Source organism: Herpailurus yagouaroundi, unplaced genomic scaffold (genome assembly GCF_014898765.1).
Source record: "Herpailurus yagouaroundi ecotype Mexico unplaced genomic scaffold, PumYag 28, whole genome shotgun sequence".
In the NCBI taxonomy this organism is placed as follows: Eukaryota; Metazoa; Chordata; class Mammalia; order Carnivora; family Felidae; genus Herpailurus; species Herpailurus yagouaroundi.
In genome coordinates, this window is record NW_024412376.1 from 43,135,820 (window position 1) to 43,152,248 (window position 16,429).

The following is a 16,429-nucleotide window of genomic DNA, read 5'->3' on the forward strand; positions in this document are numbered from 1 at the left end:
CCCAGTCTCCTCATCTATGAAACGGGACTATTATGTACCCTACCTCCTTCAATAGGGAAGGGTCAGGTTTTAATTTTTTTTTTTATTAACATTTCTTATTTATTTTTGTGAGACAGAGAGACAGAACGTGAGCAGGGGAGGGGCAGAGAGAGAGAGAGGGAGATGCAGAATCCGAAGCAGGCTCCAGACTCTGAGCTTTCAGCACAGAGCACAATGCGGGGCTCTAACCCACAGACCGCCAGATCATGACCTGAGCTGAAGTCAGACGCTTAACTGACTGAGCCACCCAGGTGCACCGGGGAAGGTCAGATTTTAAAATGTGCTTGGTAAGGGGCGCCTGGGTGGCCCAGTCAGTTAAGCGTCCGACTTCGGCTCGGGTCATGATCTCATGGCCTGTGGGTTCGTGCCTGCGTAGGGCTCTGAGCTGACAGCTCGGAGTTCGCAGCCTGGAGCCTGCTTTGGATTCTGCGTCTCCCTCTCTCTCTGCCCCTCCCCTGCTCACGCTCTGTCTCTCTCACTATCAAAAATAAAATAAACACTAAAAACATTTTTTTAAATAAAAAATTTTAAAAAATGTGTTGCGTGAAAGTGCTGAAAGCAAAATACTATTGATAGTCCTGTATTGTTACTCCTACTGTTACTATTCTACTGTGGGAAATTAAGCGGTCAACAGGAAGAACGTGGGTCCCCATGTACTATACGACACCCTTGTGGCTCCACCTCCTCCATATGAGACAGTTGTCCTCAGAGAGGTGACAGTGCTCAGCCTTCCTCCTAGTTGAAAATTCTTATCCTGTCACAGATACCATACCTTGTTTCTTAGAAGTGTTATTAGTGTTATTGGTGTTTCATAATTAACATTAATATTTTTATTTTCTTTTATCTGGATGTGAGTGAATTGATACATAACAAAGGTAAAACTGGTTAGCTTATAAGCTAAGTCCAGTTTATTCTCCATATGCTAAATTATTTACCACCTCATTGTACCTTTGCTTGACATTCTTCAGTAGTTTGCCATTGATGATGGGATCAACTCTGAACTCCCTCTTCTGGCCACAAAGTCTTTGGTGACCTGGTCTCTGAAACGCCCACTTCATACTTTTCTTACCAACCTGCTCAACTTTTTTACAGCTTTGCGAATTCCCTTCCTTCTTTCTGGAATATCCTTATTTTCCTTTCTGCCAAGATCAGTCCCCTCTAATTCTTCTAATTAATGGAACAGTGCTGGCATGTAAGTGGACATTCAATAAGTGTTTAAACGAATTGACTTAAAATCAAATGGCTCCCCCGTAGACTGAAACAGCCAGATACTTTCATTTCCACGTGGCCTAGTAAAGTCTGTAGTTCCTCCTAAAATCTGAGTACATTCCATATCATTGAAGGACAGTAGCTCTTCAAAATTCCTTTGCTATTTTCCACACTTAGCTCTCCTAAACGTGCTGATGAGAGCCTGTTTCATAGACACCAATGGAGTTGATAAGCCCCAACACATATTTTAGCAAACAGATTAAAAATATGATACTTAAAATGTATTCCTTATTGCCAACTGCAAACGTTTGCTCAATAAAGAGGCATTTATTCTATTATTTAACAATAAAACAAGCTCATGGGTGAATCTTCACATGTGGTATATGACTAAGAAAGTCATAGTAGCAATATTCATATAAGGTAAGCCAGTCTCTCCTGGGCCACATCCAAAAGAATTTAGTTACTATAATGATGAAAGGATTTCATATAAATACCACAAGGACTTTCTTTCCAGACGTAATGAAATGGTCCCAGACCTAGATCCTGGCCACAGTATAGTCTCTGTCTGTCTCTTTCTCACACACACACAATACACACAATACACACAATACACACAATACACACACACACACACACACACACACACACACACACACACAGGCTCTTTGGAATACTAAAGTTCCAAGTAGAATTCATTAATAAAAATATGAAATGCTTTTTCTTGTATAAATCATAATGAAGTGCTGAGAGATAAAGGAAGAACTAAGAGGTGCGAATAATCATCTGCTGCTCTAAAACTGAAACCTGTCATGTTAACTCCCAACTCAAACACCTAGTTTTAAAGATTTACCTTCAAGAAACCTAAAAGCTTGTATCCTGCCTCATTGACAACAGCCTCAAACTGTTTCCTGTCACTGCAGAAAACAAATCTTTTGCTCCTTTCTGCCTAGGGGAGGCAGAGGGACTGAGGTGGTCCTGTGTGGCTGAATTAGATGAAAGACTTGCCTTCCACCATGGAGACATGGAGTCTAATCAAGTGAAATGAGTTTTGAGATCCCAGCTCATTTCCTAGGGGAGATTGGTTCACATTACAAAATCACGACATCTCATTCATCACAACTGACGTGGTCTTTGCTCAGGAGAGGACCCCAAATGGGACTGAACCACCTGTCTTCTCTTGAAAGGGGGCACTTTATCCAAGTTAGAGTTGAAAACCTTGGAGTGAGAAGGCTTGCCAGCTTCACCCGAGTGATCCATATATAACATGGAAGGCAACTTCAGTCTTAAAAGGGGCAGACGAGTTTAAGGAAGATTGGCGCTGGTACTTTTAGTGATGCCAAATATGAGTAATTATAATAGAGACGTTAAGGCATTGTGGTAGGGAGAGCCAAGACTGGGGCTCCCTCATCTTTATCACCTCAATTTTATTAAATGGAAGTGAGAAGGATCAACATTTCCATGCATCAGAGTTTAAAATGGCAAAGAAAGTGTCCTGCTTTCCAGGCTGATAAATGATCATCATCTCTTTCATTTCTTTCAGGGCATCGTTGTAACACCCCTGCTTCTGCTGCTTTTTGTGAGTATTTTGATGTTGTCTCTAATATCTTTTATTAAAAGCCACCTACAACCCATTAAGAGAGACCATTAGGGGAAAAAATTGAAATTTGAACCCTTTTGCACCACTTTGCCTCACGTTTTGAATTGTTCCTCCAGTTGAACTGTACCAAATAATAACAGGTAGACACAAAGAATCTCTGTGTTCTCATGATCCACTGATTAGGCCTCTGACTCCTGGCTGAATCATTAATTATTACAAATTAATGACCTGTGATGCAGGGCACAAATATATATGTGCTCTTTATTTTCTTGCTGCTAAAACTAAAGTGATTGCTGGTGACCCAATGTTTGATAGAACCAGGGGACCAGAGGAAGCTTAGTTTCCATGGCTTGTAGCAACCGGCTTCCTTACTTTGGGGAATACTGCCTCAGTTGTTTCATCTGTAGAATGGGAAACAAAAACACCTACCTCGTCTGTCTGCCAGGGATAATGAAATGTGCTCCAGAAATAAAAAAATACAAGCTACTGATTAACTAAACAAAAATTGCTCTGAAAATAAGAAATGCTAATTAGCTGTCATTTCTTTTGGCACTATGCGTATGAGAAATTAGATGAAAGATTATAATAGAAATTAATGTTATCTCATGCTGAGAAAAGCATATGTAATCATGAATGATACCTACAATATTTTATGAACTGTGCATTTTTCATACACATATTTCCCAAATATAAATCACTCTACTCATCACTGAAATGGAGTTGGGGATCATTTCTGGGAGTGAAATGTAGCTGTTTGACTAGCACTATTTGTCAGTGAATTAAAACTATGGGGAAAATTTATTTAATTATAGTGTAATTACCCAAGTTGGAATTCAATTAGAGTAATAGTGTGAGGGACTTCATTTCTTACAAGCTGTGCAGGAAGTGGAGAGGAAGAGATGCCCTACTAAACAGTTGGATACTGCATCTTTCATGAAAGACATTACCTTCAAGTAATAAACCTCGCTTCCCCCATCCCTTCTGAAATGCTAGCTCCATGCTGACAAGGTTAAAAAGAGTCAAATCATCAGATCACTTCCCTCAGCATAACAAACCTCATTAATTTGGATTTCATCAATTCAGAATTTGCAGTGAGTCACATTAATATCGAAGTGAATATTGCTTTGCATTCATTCAGAAGAGAAAACTGGGTATGTGCCTACCTGCTCACTAGATGTGAGGAATTAGGATCACCCCTCAGTGTTCTTTCTAAGACCTTGGATCACGATTTGGGAGGAGCAGCCCTCAACAGGCACAGGATGCAGGCCAGCCTGAGACCACCACCTGCAGTGGGGTCGGAGGACAAGTAGAAAGCTGAGCATCTAATCCAATGCACAGTAAATGGCTTTGTAGTCCAGGTTTTCTCCATTGCAGAACAGTAGCATCCCTTACTCAAGTGACGCTTTTAAGACGAGCTGGGAAGAAGTCACAGCCACAACTGTGGGGCCGAGACCGAGGATAGCACTTTTGGGTATCTCGGGGTCTGGAATCTCTGGGACCTTGTTTCGGCTCATGACTACAGAACCAGATGAGTGTTTTTCTCCTTCTTCTGCCCATTTCCAGCCATAACGAGAAATGTTCTCAGCTCGTTAACATTATGACATCACACTGTTGCAAGCTTTCCCCTACTCTTAGACCCATAGGCTTGTGAGCTTTGGTTGGTTCAACATTTTAAAATGATAGAGCTACAAGAATAGTTAAAGAGACTCCAAGACCCTCAACTTCAAAGTTTAATTCTTCCCTTCTGAGCTAGCTAACTAAGCTGTCCCAACAGGTTCTGTGACATCATCACACAACATCAATAGACACGTCTATGTTCTATGACCTTAAATCACATGAACAGTATATAACATTTTTTGTCTGTGTAGGTGGTCATGCATTTTACAAACCAAGGTCATTGCTTAAACACTTGAATTGCCAGGCTTCATTTACCAAGTAGGACTAAAACCTGAGCAACTTAAATTGGAACACATTCCATAAAAGATGTAGTGTTTTTTATTAGCACCCCTGTTATGGGCTGAATCATGTCCTCCCATGATGGGAGGTTGAAGTTCTAACCCCTAGGACCTCAGAACGTGACTTTATTTGAAAATAGGGTCATTGCAGATATAATTATTTGAGATGAGGTCATACTGGCACGGGTGGACCCTTAATCCAATATTGGTGTCTTTACAAGAAGCAGAGTCCAACGGAGGGAGAACACCACATCATGATGAGACAGAGGTTAGAGTGATGCACATACAAGCCAACGAACAGCAAGGACCGCTGGCAGATGTCACAGCTGGAAGAGACAAGAGGGATTCTCCCCTGTAGATTTCAGAGGGAGCATGCTCTTGCTTCCAGAACTGTGAAACAATAAATCTCTGTTGTTTTAAGCCATCCAGTTTGTGATATTTTGTTAGAGAAGCTGAGGAAACAAATACAGCCCTTGCAAAGTGAATTGTATCTTTAAAATCATATCTTGAACATGGAAATTTCTAAATGTTCAGGTGCAGGAGCTATTAAAGGCCGTTTTTACTGATGAAATCTCAGTTCTCTGTATTCTTGAGCTCTTAGAATGTTCCACCTCACCATCTTGCTCCAACTGAAACCTGTCCTCTGACTCATGTTTCTGCTGCAGGTGCCTTTCATATCACTGAGCCTTGAAATGGGGTAAGGTGTCTTTCTTGCACCTCGTTACCAATTCTAGATCATTTCCCATGCCTTCTCCACAAAATATTCTCATTCCTTTGAAGGTTAGGCCAATATGCCTATACTGCCTGCTACCACTCCTTGCTGTAATTACCAGTAGAACCCCAGGTCACTCTCTAGGAGTCCAAAAAAATATTAGTACCTTCCCTTGTCTTCTTTTTAATAGTACACTTGGATTAATTCCTGGTGCTTTTCAATATTCACGTAATTGATCCCTCCTAATACTCTGGCCTCTAAATTCTTGACCTCTTCTCCAGTAAGATTGCCTTCCACTTCATCTCAGCCAATCACCCCTATAGTCACACCCTTGACTTAGTTACTGCCAGTAATGGCATCCTTCCATACTCCTATTTTCAAATGTTTTCTCTTACCAATAGCTCCTGTCTTTGTGACCTACTCCCCAAATTAAAATCTTTTCAGACCTGCTAGAATGGCCAGTTTATTTACCTTATCGCCTTAGCAAAGCCTCTAACATACTCTCCCCTCACTCCCATCCCCTCACACCCCATCTTACCTAGCCTGGATCTCCTGGTCTGTCATTATGATTACTTTTTTGTCTATACCATCGACAACCTTGCTCATCTCTTACTGCTTTATATTTGCATGGCAAAGTGCCAGGCCTGCTAATATCCAACCCTATACCTTTTCTGCATATGTACCTGAACATGCCTGGAACACACGCTACCATGCTGACTGGTCTCATTTGAAATTCATGACCACTAACTGTGAGCCTGGTGATCATACTTACCTTCCCCTAATTAATCCTCATTCCCACTCTCTAGAGAGTCATTTCATACCTTCTCCTTGCTTCTCAAATCTCCAGTGCCTCTTCTCCTTTTTCATCTCAACTGATGCAGAAAAGAAATTAGCTGATGAGGAAATTAGAAGCAATCAGAAATTTTACAAAATCCCACCAACCTGCATCTACATTCTTTGTCTTTTCTCCTATTTCTGCAGATAAACTGTCTTTGCCCTCATCTAAGGCCAGTCGCTCCTGTTGTATTATCTCTTATTGGCTACTTAACAATACAACTCAAAACAATTTCCTTCTTTGTCCTTTATTACCAAATTTTTTATCACTGGATCGTTTCTGTTAACATATAAGTATTCTGTAATATTACATATCTTAAAAATTAAATCTCATCTTATCGTGCCTACATTCCATTTCTGTCCTTTGTTTTATAGAAAAATTACTCAAAGTTATTTAAACTTATTCATCACTCATTCAGTAATAAGTATTGAGTTCTTCCTATATGCAAGGTGCTTTCCTGGGTACCAAAGATATAGCAATGAGCAAAAAGATACATCTTTGCTGTTGTGGAGGTTATATACTAGTGGAAAGAAACTACCAACAAATAAGTGAAAATACAATATATGAGTGATACATACGAAAGAGAAAAATAAAAGGAAGGAGAGGAAGAGAGAAGGAGGAAGTGCCAGAATGGGTTGGGGGAATTGCTGTTTTCAATAGGGAGGTCACGGTGGGACTTCCTAAGAAAATGATATTTGAGGAAAGGCCTAGAGTGTTCCAGGTGGAGGGAACAACAAGTGGAAAAGTCCTGAGAGCATATATGGTGTCCTTAAGGAACAGCAAGTGAGCCAGTGTGGCTGGAATGCAGTGAGCGAGGAGGAGAGTAGATAGAGATGAAGTCAGAGCCATGACAGGGGCCAAATGATGTAGGTCCTTGAAGTCCTTTGTTAAGGAGTTTTAATTTTAATTTGAGAGAGATACAAAACCATTGAAAGCGTTCTGATCATAAGAGTAGCATGTTCTGACATACCTTTTCAGAGGATGACTCTGGATGCTGGATTGAGAATAGATCGTCAGGAGATAAAGGTGGAGACAGGAAGACCAATTAGAAAGCTAGTACAATATCATGGCAAGAGACGGTTTAGCTTGGACCAAGGTGGTTGAGTAAATGGTGGAAAGTAGTTGGAAGTAGATCTTGAAAGACCTGAAACATTGAATGAAGGTTATGAGGACACAGAAGAGTCAAGGATAACTAAGTCCATGCAATTGGAGGGGTGGAGTTACTGTAGAGAAGAAAGAGAAGGCTGTCGGGCTGGGCAAGTTAAAGGAACTCATAAAGAGCTCAGTCTTGCACATGTTTGGATTAAGATGCCGTTGAGACATCAAAGTAGAGAAATCAAGTAAGCAGTTGACTATATGAGTCTGGGATTCAGGGCAGAAGTCTGGATAAGAGATACACTTTTGGGAGAAGTCAACATAGAGATGGATTTGAAGTTAGACAGAATGAGATTACCAAGAGAGGATAGAGAAGGTATTAGTGGACTGACTTCTGAGGCATTCTAATAATAAGTCAGCAAAGACCACCAAGGATATCCAGTTTGCTTAGGAAGAACACCAAGAGATTTTTGTGTGCTAGAAGCTAGTAGAGAATGTGTTTCAAAAAGGGAGAGAGTGGTCAACTACTTCAAATGGTGGAAATAGTTTAGAGAATGTGTTTCAAAAAAGGAGAGAGTGGTCAACTACTTCAAATGGTGGTAATAGTTCAGATACAATGAAGTCTGAGAATCAGCCATTGGTTTTAACAAGATGGAGGTCACTGGGGACCCTAACAAGAGCTATTTCAGCAGAAATGTGGAGGTAAATGCCTAATTAAAGTCAGTTCAAGAATGAATGAAAAAGTGTTAAAGACTGTGATAATCGCCAACTCTTTTGAGGAATTCTGCTATAAAGGATGAAGAAAATGGGGCAGCAACAAAGTTAATGTAGGATCTGTTTTTAAGTTGGGAAAATTATTAGGATATTTGCATTGATATTAAATCAGTTAGAGAAGAAACAATTCAGACAGAAAAAAGAAGGGTGAATTTGTGGACCTGTGTCCTTGAATAGGAGAAAGAGGGTGAACTGTAGTGCACAAAGGGAGAGTGTGGCCCCCTACGCACAGATAGTTTATCCATAGTAGTAGGAGGGAAGCCATGGTATAAGGGCAAATATGCAAGTAAATTGGTTCCTGTAACTATAGGAGCTTGTATACATTTTCTTATTATTGTTTATATTTTCCCAGTGAAATGGCAAGTGAAGCTAGGGGTAGAGGACAAAAAAAAAAAAAAAAAAAAAAAAAAAGCAAAAAAGTATTGGAGATTTGGTGAAAGAGGCCAAGATTTGAAACAGTTATGTGGGAGATTAAATGGAATGGGCACACATAATGGGATGCTCTAGCCGCACCAAGAACCATCCTGAGTCTTTACACTTGGCTTTGACTCAGCCTGGATTTTCCCCTCAGATCTTCACATGGCTCTCTCCTTCACTTTCATCTCTGGTCTCTAATAAAATGTCATTTTAGGAGACAACCCTTTCCTAACTACTTCATATGGAACAATATACCCTCTCTCCGCCAATACCTCCCCACCTACCATACTTAATTGTTCCATTTAGCATTTATGATCACATGATATTTTAATCATTTGTCAGTTTGTTTATTATCTGTTTTCCCCAACTAGAACATGAGCATCACAGAGGAGCAGGGACTTTGTTTTGATCACTACTGTAACCCCAATGCCCAAAATAGTGCCTGTCTATGGAAGCCACTCAAAAGTATTTTTTGAGGGGTGCCTGGGTGGCTAAGTGGTTAAACCTCCGACTCTTGATTTCAGCTTAGGTCAAGATCTCATGGTTAAGATCTCATAGTCGAGAAATCAAGCTCCCTGGCGGGCTGTCTCTCTCTCTCCCTCTGCCTGTCTCCCCCTCCCCCTAACTTTCTCTCTCTCAAAAAAAATAAAAATAAATTTTAAAAAAATTTTTAAAAATATTTTTGAATGGATGGTTGGTAAAGGAAGGCTGTTTCTGTATTCACAACACATTACCAGTTTATCATAAATGATATTATAAAGAATACAAATGAAAAGTCAGATGCAGAGGTACATAGGGCAAGGTCTAAAAGGGTCCCAAATGCAGGATCTTCTGTCCCTATAGAGTTTGGAGTATACTAACCCCCTACATGTGGATACATTCACCAATGCAGGAACTTTCTGAATCCTCTGTGCCAGGAACTGGGGACAAAAAAAGCAAATATTATAGTAAAAGCTGCTCCTATCACTGCTATGACTCAGGAAGTTACAAGGTTTTAGAAGCTCTAGGGGCGCCTGGGTGGCGCAGTCGGTTAAGCGTCCGACTTCAGCCAGGTCACGATCTCGCGGTCCGGGAGTTCGAGCCCCTCATCAGGCTCTGGGCTGATGGCTCAGAGCCTGGAGCCTGTTTCCGATTCTGTGTCTCCCTCTCTCTCTGCTCCTCCCCTGTTCATGCTCTGTCTCTCTCTGTCCCAAAAATAAATAAACGTTGAAGAAGCTCTATGCCAGGAGGAAGACCGAACTTATATTTCTTTTTCTTTCTTTCTTTTTTTTTATTTTTTAAACATTAATTCATTTTTGAGAGAGAGAGAGAGAGCACGTAAGGGAGGGGCAGAGAGAGGGGGAGACACAGAATATGAAGCAGGCTCCAGGCTCTGAGTTGTCAGCACAAAGCCCACCACGGGGCTTGAACTCATGGACCACGAGATCATGACCTGAGCCGAAGTTGAATGCTTAACCAACTGAGCCACCCAGGCGCCCCCCCTGAACTTATATTTCTTACTGTATCACATCTCAGTTGGACAGATGGATGAATGCATCTGTCCCAAGAGTTGGGTTAGGGCTACCTTTAAGACTGGTATTTCCTTCCCTGTTACATGCTCCACCTTTAGGCACACATTCCTTTGTTATAAAGCCATTTTGAAGGGACTGGCTTCATTTTCGCTCACAGTCTGTGTGTGGAAAGGTAGCGTGGTGTGTATGGTGAGAAAGCATAAAATTTTGGTTTGGTTCGCAGCCAATTTGTTGTGTAGCAGTGGATTCTCCTTAATCCTTCTCAGCCTCAGTGTTTTTCCCTCTGTAAAATGAGGATTATGAAGATTATGATAAGCTGAAATGAGTTAATTTATGTGAAAGTGTGCTGTAAGCTGTAAAGAACCATGCAAGTGCTAATTATTTACATGTGACGCTTTAGAAAGGAAAATAGAAAATAATTCCAGGAAGGATGTCAAGGTTCTGCAGAAGCACTTATCTGAGATGTAGCCACAACCCAACTTGCCCAGACCTTAATGGTGGGCAGTCTTAAAACTTAAACCTTTAAGATTCTGTAGTCATTTATAGTCTATAATTTTACAATCTTACATGTAAATAAGTCCAGTGTTTACCGTGGCTGACAGTGAGAGCAATAAAACTTTCCCTGAAATATTACCATTTGTTTGCTTGTAAGATTCCAAGTGTTTTGATATATACTACCTCAATTCTCTTGATAATATACCTCTGATATTGGCAGGGGCAGAAATTATTGTCTTTATGTTATCAGGTGTTACGTACCAGTCCCTGGGGTTCCTATTGTAAGGATTAAGCCTTGCCCAGCTTTCAAAACTGCACTTATACTTGTATTACTTGGAATATTCCATCTTAATTTTCCTTACAAAACGATGTTACAAGTAGTTAAGCATCCGCTAGATTTTAAGTTCTCCTAGGCTAGGAACAAGGCATGCCTTATTCATTACCTTACCCCCAATGCCAAATATTCAATAAATATTTCTTGGAAGGAGCAAAATAGAAAGGTGGGTGAGTAATGAATGATTAGATCAGTTCAGATGGTAAATGGATGGTTAGAAGGTGAGGGTCTCAGCCTGATGCATAAAATCTTACCTTGTATTTGCTCCAAAAAAGAATTTATAGGTTTTTTTGTTTATTTTTTTAACGTTTATTTATTATTCAGAGACAGAGAGAGACATAGCATGAGCACGGGAGGGGCAGAGAGAGGGGGAGACACAGAACCCAAAGCAGGCTCCAGGCTCCGAGCTGTCAGCACAGAGCCTGACATGGGGTTTGAACCCATGGACTGTGAGATCACGACCTGAGCCAAAGTCAGATGCTTACCTGACTGAGCCACCCAGGCGCTCCGATAGTGGTTTGTTTGTTTTTTGTTTTTTGTTTTTTTTTTTTTTCAGTAGTATTAAGCAAAACATCCATGGTTGTATTCAGTGTGTGAATGCCTGCTGTGCACTGTGAATATTACAAAGCTCAATCTGATATGGATCTTTCTCTCAAAGAATTTATGTGTTCATAGAGGAAATAGAATACATTCCTAGATAATTAAAATCCAAGCCCGAAATTGTAAGTATCACAAGTATCAAAATATTTCAAAGGAGATTACTAAAATAGAAAACATTTTATTTAATAGAAGAAGTGAGAGGTGGGTGTTACAATGAATTTTGTACTGGATGAAAACTTTTGAGGAAAAAGAGAAGGTAGATGGAAACTCAAAGGATCGCCTGTTTACTTCAGATTTTCTCATATGCATGGTGCTGATTCTCTGTTATGTCTAACGTCACTTAAAACCTTGCATGTCTTTCCTTTCCTTGATATGGTTATTTACCAGCCATTATTATAGTCTTTGTTCAGCAGCAAATAATAGAGAATACTGAACGAGAGAGAATTTTAAGCCTGGAACTGTAGTGTGGTAGTTAAGACGAAAAGAGACTGTAGGGCTGAGTTCAGCATTTAGGTGGTAAGATCAGGCAGCCAGTTTGAACCCACGTGTACCATACTGGGACAGCCCATCAGGTGACGTGAAGTCCCTGCTTCTGTGGACTTGTGTTCCCCTCCAGCCTCCTTAGCTGCTGCCCCACATCTGCTTCCCAACCACATCTTGTTTATTCTGAGGAGTGAAAGGAAACAATGTTTAAACTTCTTTGTTACTCCCTGTGAAAGTTAAGACAAAGGTCAGGGATAACTGTATTCACACCGTAGAACAGCTCTGTCTAATTTACTGCGGTTATGATCTAAGGACACCATATACTGGAGACCATATTCACGGTCTCAAACTCCATAATTCTGTAGAACACCAATTTATTTAAATAAGTTTATGCTTGGCAGGGGAAGGTCAGTAACACTTTAGGCTTGTGCGGTTAAAACAGCAGACCAAGGCCTCACTTCCACCCTAGCCATAAAGGTCATTGACCATCTAGGTCTCTGGAAACATTTGGAGTCCAAACTTTGACCACTTCTGAAAGTCATGTCCTCAGAGTTATAGATCAGACCATCTTCATATGTGGGGATGGCCAATTCAATACTTTAGGATGTTTGATAAACATTCGTCTACACCCTTACCCATTCAATAGCATGTAAGCAACCCCTTAAGGAAGTGAAATGCCACCAGTGCTGCTGTTATCTCGACTGAGTTGATATGACTTGATTTCTTGGGGATCTGGCCTCTGTTCAAGCAAATATTTATAAGGCATTATGATAGTTAGACATATGCATACATGCACCGCCCCACACACAAACAGATATACACTCACATGCATGCACACCACATTCTGTGTCTGAGCTCCCTATACGTCCCATTGATGTGACTGTCTTCTGTTACTTCCCATGTCAGTGGTTCTTAAATCCAATAGCCTTTAATTCCCACAGCACTGTATAAGAAACCTTGTTTTTCCAGGAGGAGAGGGAAATGGGAGGAGAGGTAGAATAATTTTTTTTAAGTTTATTTATTTTAAGAGAGAGAGAGAGAGAGAGAGAGAGCAAGCAGGGGAGGGGCAGAGAGAAAGGGAGAAAGAGAATCCCAAGCAGGCACTGTCAGTGCAGAGCCCGATGCGGGGCTCGAACCCACAAACCGTAAGATCGTGACCTGAGTCATAACCAAGAGCCAGCCACTTAACCAACTGAGCCACCCAAGTACCCCGAGGTAGAATAATTTTTAACAAGTATTTATAATACGTACTTCATAAATAATCCCATGGCTACCTTTCAATGTATTATCCTCACTTTATATGAGAAAACTTAGGTTCAAAGAGGTTTTGTAATTGACTTGAGACCCTCTACAAGTAGTAAAGAACATCAGGTGCTTTCAGCCAGGCGCTGTGCCCCCTTGCACGTGCCTGTCCAAGTTGTGCTCACAAAGCACGCCTCCTAGGAGACACCTGTTATTTTAAGACCTATTATCACCATTGATGTTTATCTCTGGAACATGTATATCTTAGGTAACATAGAAAAGACAAAAAAGAATAAGGCATAGTTATTGCGTTGAAGGAACTTAAAGCTTATTTGGGTAAACAAGAATAAGTTAGAACATGGGAGAGATTTAGAGGAAAACTCTAACTGCTAACATACATGGTTCAGACTACATGGAGCAAGAGTTCGTGTACGAGGCCAGCCCAGCATGGGAGAGACAGACTGAGTGGCAACTTTCAAAGCTACAGTCCTCATTAGTTGCCCTCGTAATTGGCCATCTGTGATAGAAAATTATTCCACTTTTAATCCCATCAATATAAACAGAAACAGTGAATACAGCCATTAGTGTCATGTACAATAGTCTGATTACATTTTGTAATATGTTCCCAAAGATGGGTTGTGTATTTGGCGGTCACACACATGTGATGCATAAAGTGACAAAACGTGAAGCACTTAAAGAGCAACTGTCCACTTGATTGCCCCAGTCGTTCACGTTGAGCCAGTCTTCCTACCTTGTGCCCAAGTGTTCCGAAAGCAGCTGAAGACAAATCTCCTCCTGAACCTGAGAGGAGCTCATCTTTGGGCTGTGTGTGGAAATCCCTCAGAAGTCGTTCTCACACAGAGAGGATTTTGTAAAGCAAAATCATCTGTGGGATCTCTTGTAAATGCTCATGCCAGCACTTCCCTCTCCCCTCTGATCTCGCTGAACTGTAATGGGCTGGGGGAGTGCCTGGCAAGCTATTTCCAAATGCCCTAGAGGTGACACTGATAAACCCCTCTCCCTTTCCAGGATCAGTGACCCAGAGAGGCCACTGCCACTGCTGGTCTGGGACTTCTCAGGCTTAACTGAAGGCAGGCAGGGACACCGGATGACCGCGGCACTGCCTTAGCCAGGCTTTCCCCTTGCCCCTTGGTCCCCTCTCCAATAGCAGCTGCCGCTGCCAGTGCTCCCCAAGCAGGTGGGGTCTGGCCAGAGTGAAAGGGAACAGCTCCCTTAGGCCACTCCTGCCTTTTGGTCCCCCGGCTTAGGGCACTCTTTTGGGGGAACTTAGATGTTTACTCCACTTGAGGGACTATTTAGCAACAATGGGCTCTTTGGTTCCCTAACCAAATAGACTGACAAGACCAAATTCTGTGGCCAAATTAGGAGCAAAGTGTGTTCCCAGATGCCCCTGAGTATCTCTCTCTCCAGCCTTCCATGTCCTGATAGCCCATTTCCCCACAGCCGATTTGCAGTTCCTTTAGGCACGTTTCACTGAACATCCTGTGTGGTTTGAGTAGCCAGAATTTACAGTTGTACACAGTTTCCATCAGTGATTGGAAGGTAATCTTTTGATCTTATGTTTTAAATTAGCATATAATAAAAAGAAATGTTTTACATAATTTATCTTTAAAAAATTATTAAAAGCCTATTTTGTTCATTACTTCTCAAAGAAAAATACCATGCATCTAGATATAAAAAGGCTCATTTCCTCTACTAAGTATATACTTTCCAGACAGTAACCCAATTTTAGTTTTATGCATGCAGCGAATCACAATTAACAATCATATTTTAATTTTGATAAAAATCATGGCCATGTTTACGTTGAGCCCATCAGCTGGTATACATTTAAGTCCTTGATTTTGTGTAAGTCATCAATGTAGTTTGCAGGTTTCTCTGTGAGAGAAGGGGCAGCAGTTGAATGAAAGAAAGGCTAAACTATAGTTTCTGGGGAAAGATGGAAATCTCAAAGGATTTGGGGGACTGGGGCCTGGGGACACTCTCCCTTCTTCTGTTTGGATGTTTGTCTTTGTGATGGGAAGGACACCGGTATTTATGAGTGTATCTGTGTAGAGGTACAAGAAAGTAGAGCCACTAGTAAGTGAGCCCCCTTGCCCCCTCCCCAGGATTGGGTTCTGCGGGCCATGGCGGAGGGTGGAAATTGGGCAGGAAGTGAACAAACACCGCTCCCTATCCGAAGTGGCTTTGTCCCGCTTTTCTCACAGAAGAGATTTACCCTTCACCATTCTACAGTATAAACTGTAAATATCTGTTCTTATATTTTCCCTGAATGCAGTACTAATGAAAGCAAAGACCAATCATCAGGGGTGAATTATTTAATACAATAATGTTTTAATAGCCGAGAAGAGACACAAATAGTAGAGACGCCAGTGGCTAATGGATTTCCCTGGTAGGAGATAAAAGGCTGATTACACAGCAGAGCAAGTGAAGACCTGGTGCATTAATGACAATTTACAGGTCAGCTCACTTACAGAAGTGATTGAAAACACACCATCTGTTTTCTAACTGTAGGTTGATAACTCTGATTTTACAGACGCTCAGTGTCTCCATCAAGAATTGTTACTCATTTGTCTCTCTGAGCCTTGTTTGGCCCCACAATATTTTACTGGCTGAACCCCCAGATTCTTTCCAAATCAGTTTCTAAATTGAATGGATTGATAACTGTCAACCCTGGTTCCATTCAGCCTTTCTCTGCCAGGTTATATAATGAAACCCTAATGCCCTAAGACAGCCATTGTATATATTGGATTAACTCTTTCTGATGCATTTACTCAGATACTATTTAGGTACCATCCTTGAGAGAGTTGAGAAAATAGTCACTCAAATAATCTCCTGTGTTCTGTAGTTCAGATCTGGAACCCCAGATGAGAAAGACTGTATCATCAATTACTGCTTCCCAAGTTTCTCCCACCTCTCTTTTTGTTTCTCCTTCTCCCTCTTCTTGCTTCTGCCTGCCTTCCAGTTCCCCATCTCCATGTAGGCACCACACACACACACACACACACACACACACACACACACACCCTCCCTGTCTTTCTCTCACAAGGGCAAGAAAGGGGGATCCCAGGTTTGGCTTCTACCCCTGCCCCCTTCCCCATTTCACTGCTCTG

General features: G+C 41.3%; 1 protein-coding gene across 4 annotated transcripts in view; it reads left to right on the plus strand.

The window, feature by feature from the left end:
* The window catches only part of SLC10A7 (solute carrier family 10 member 7), a 252,728-nt gene that overhangs the window by 180,517 nt on the left and 55,782 nt on the right, over nt 1–16,429 (plus strand). For 3 of the 4 annotated variants that reach the window (XM_040472905.1, XM_040472889.1, XM_040472896.1), the window contains one exon: nt 2,789–2,824. In XM_040472905.1, the coding sequence (XP_040328839.1) occupies nt 2,789–2,824 (36 nt within the window). Of the gene's footprint in view, nt 1–2,788; nt 2,825–13,929; nt 15,037–16,429 lie in introns of those variants that run through there. The other variant, XM_040472914.1, reaches the window with a different exon arrangement.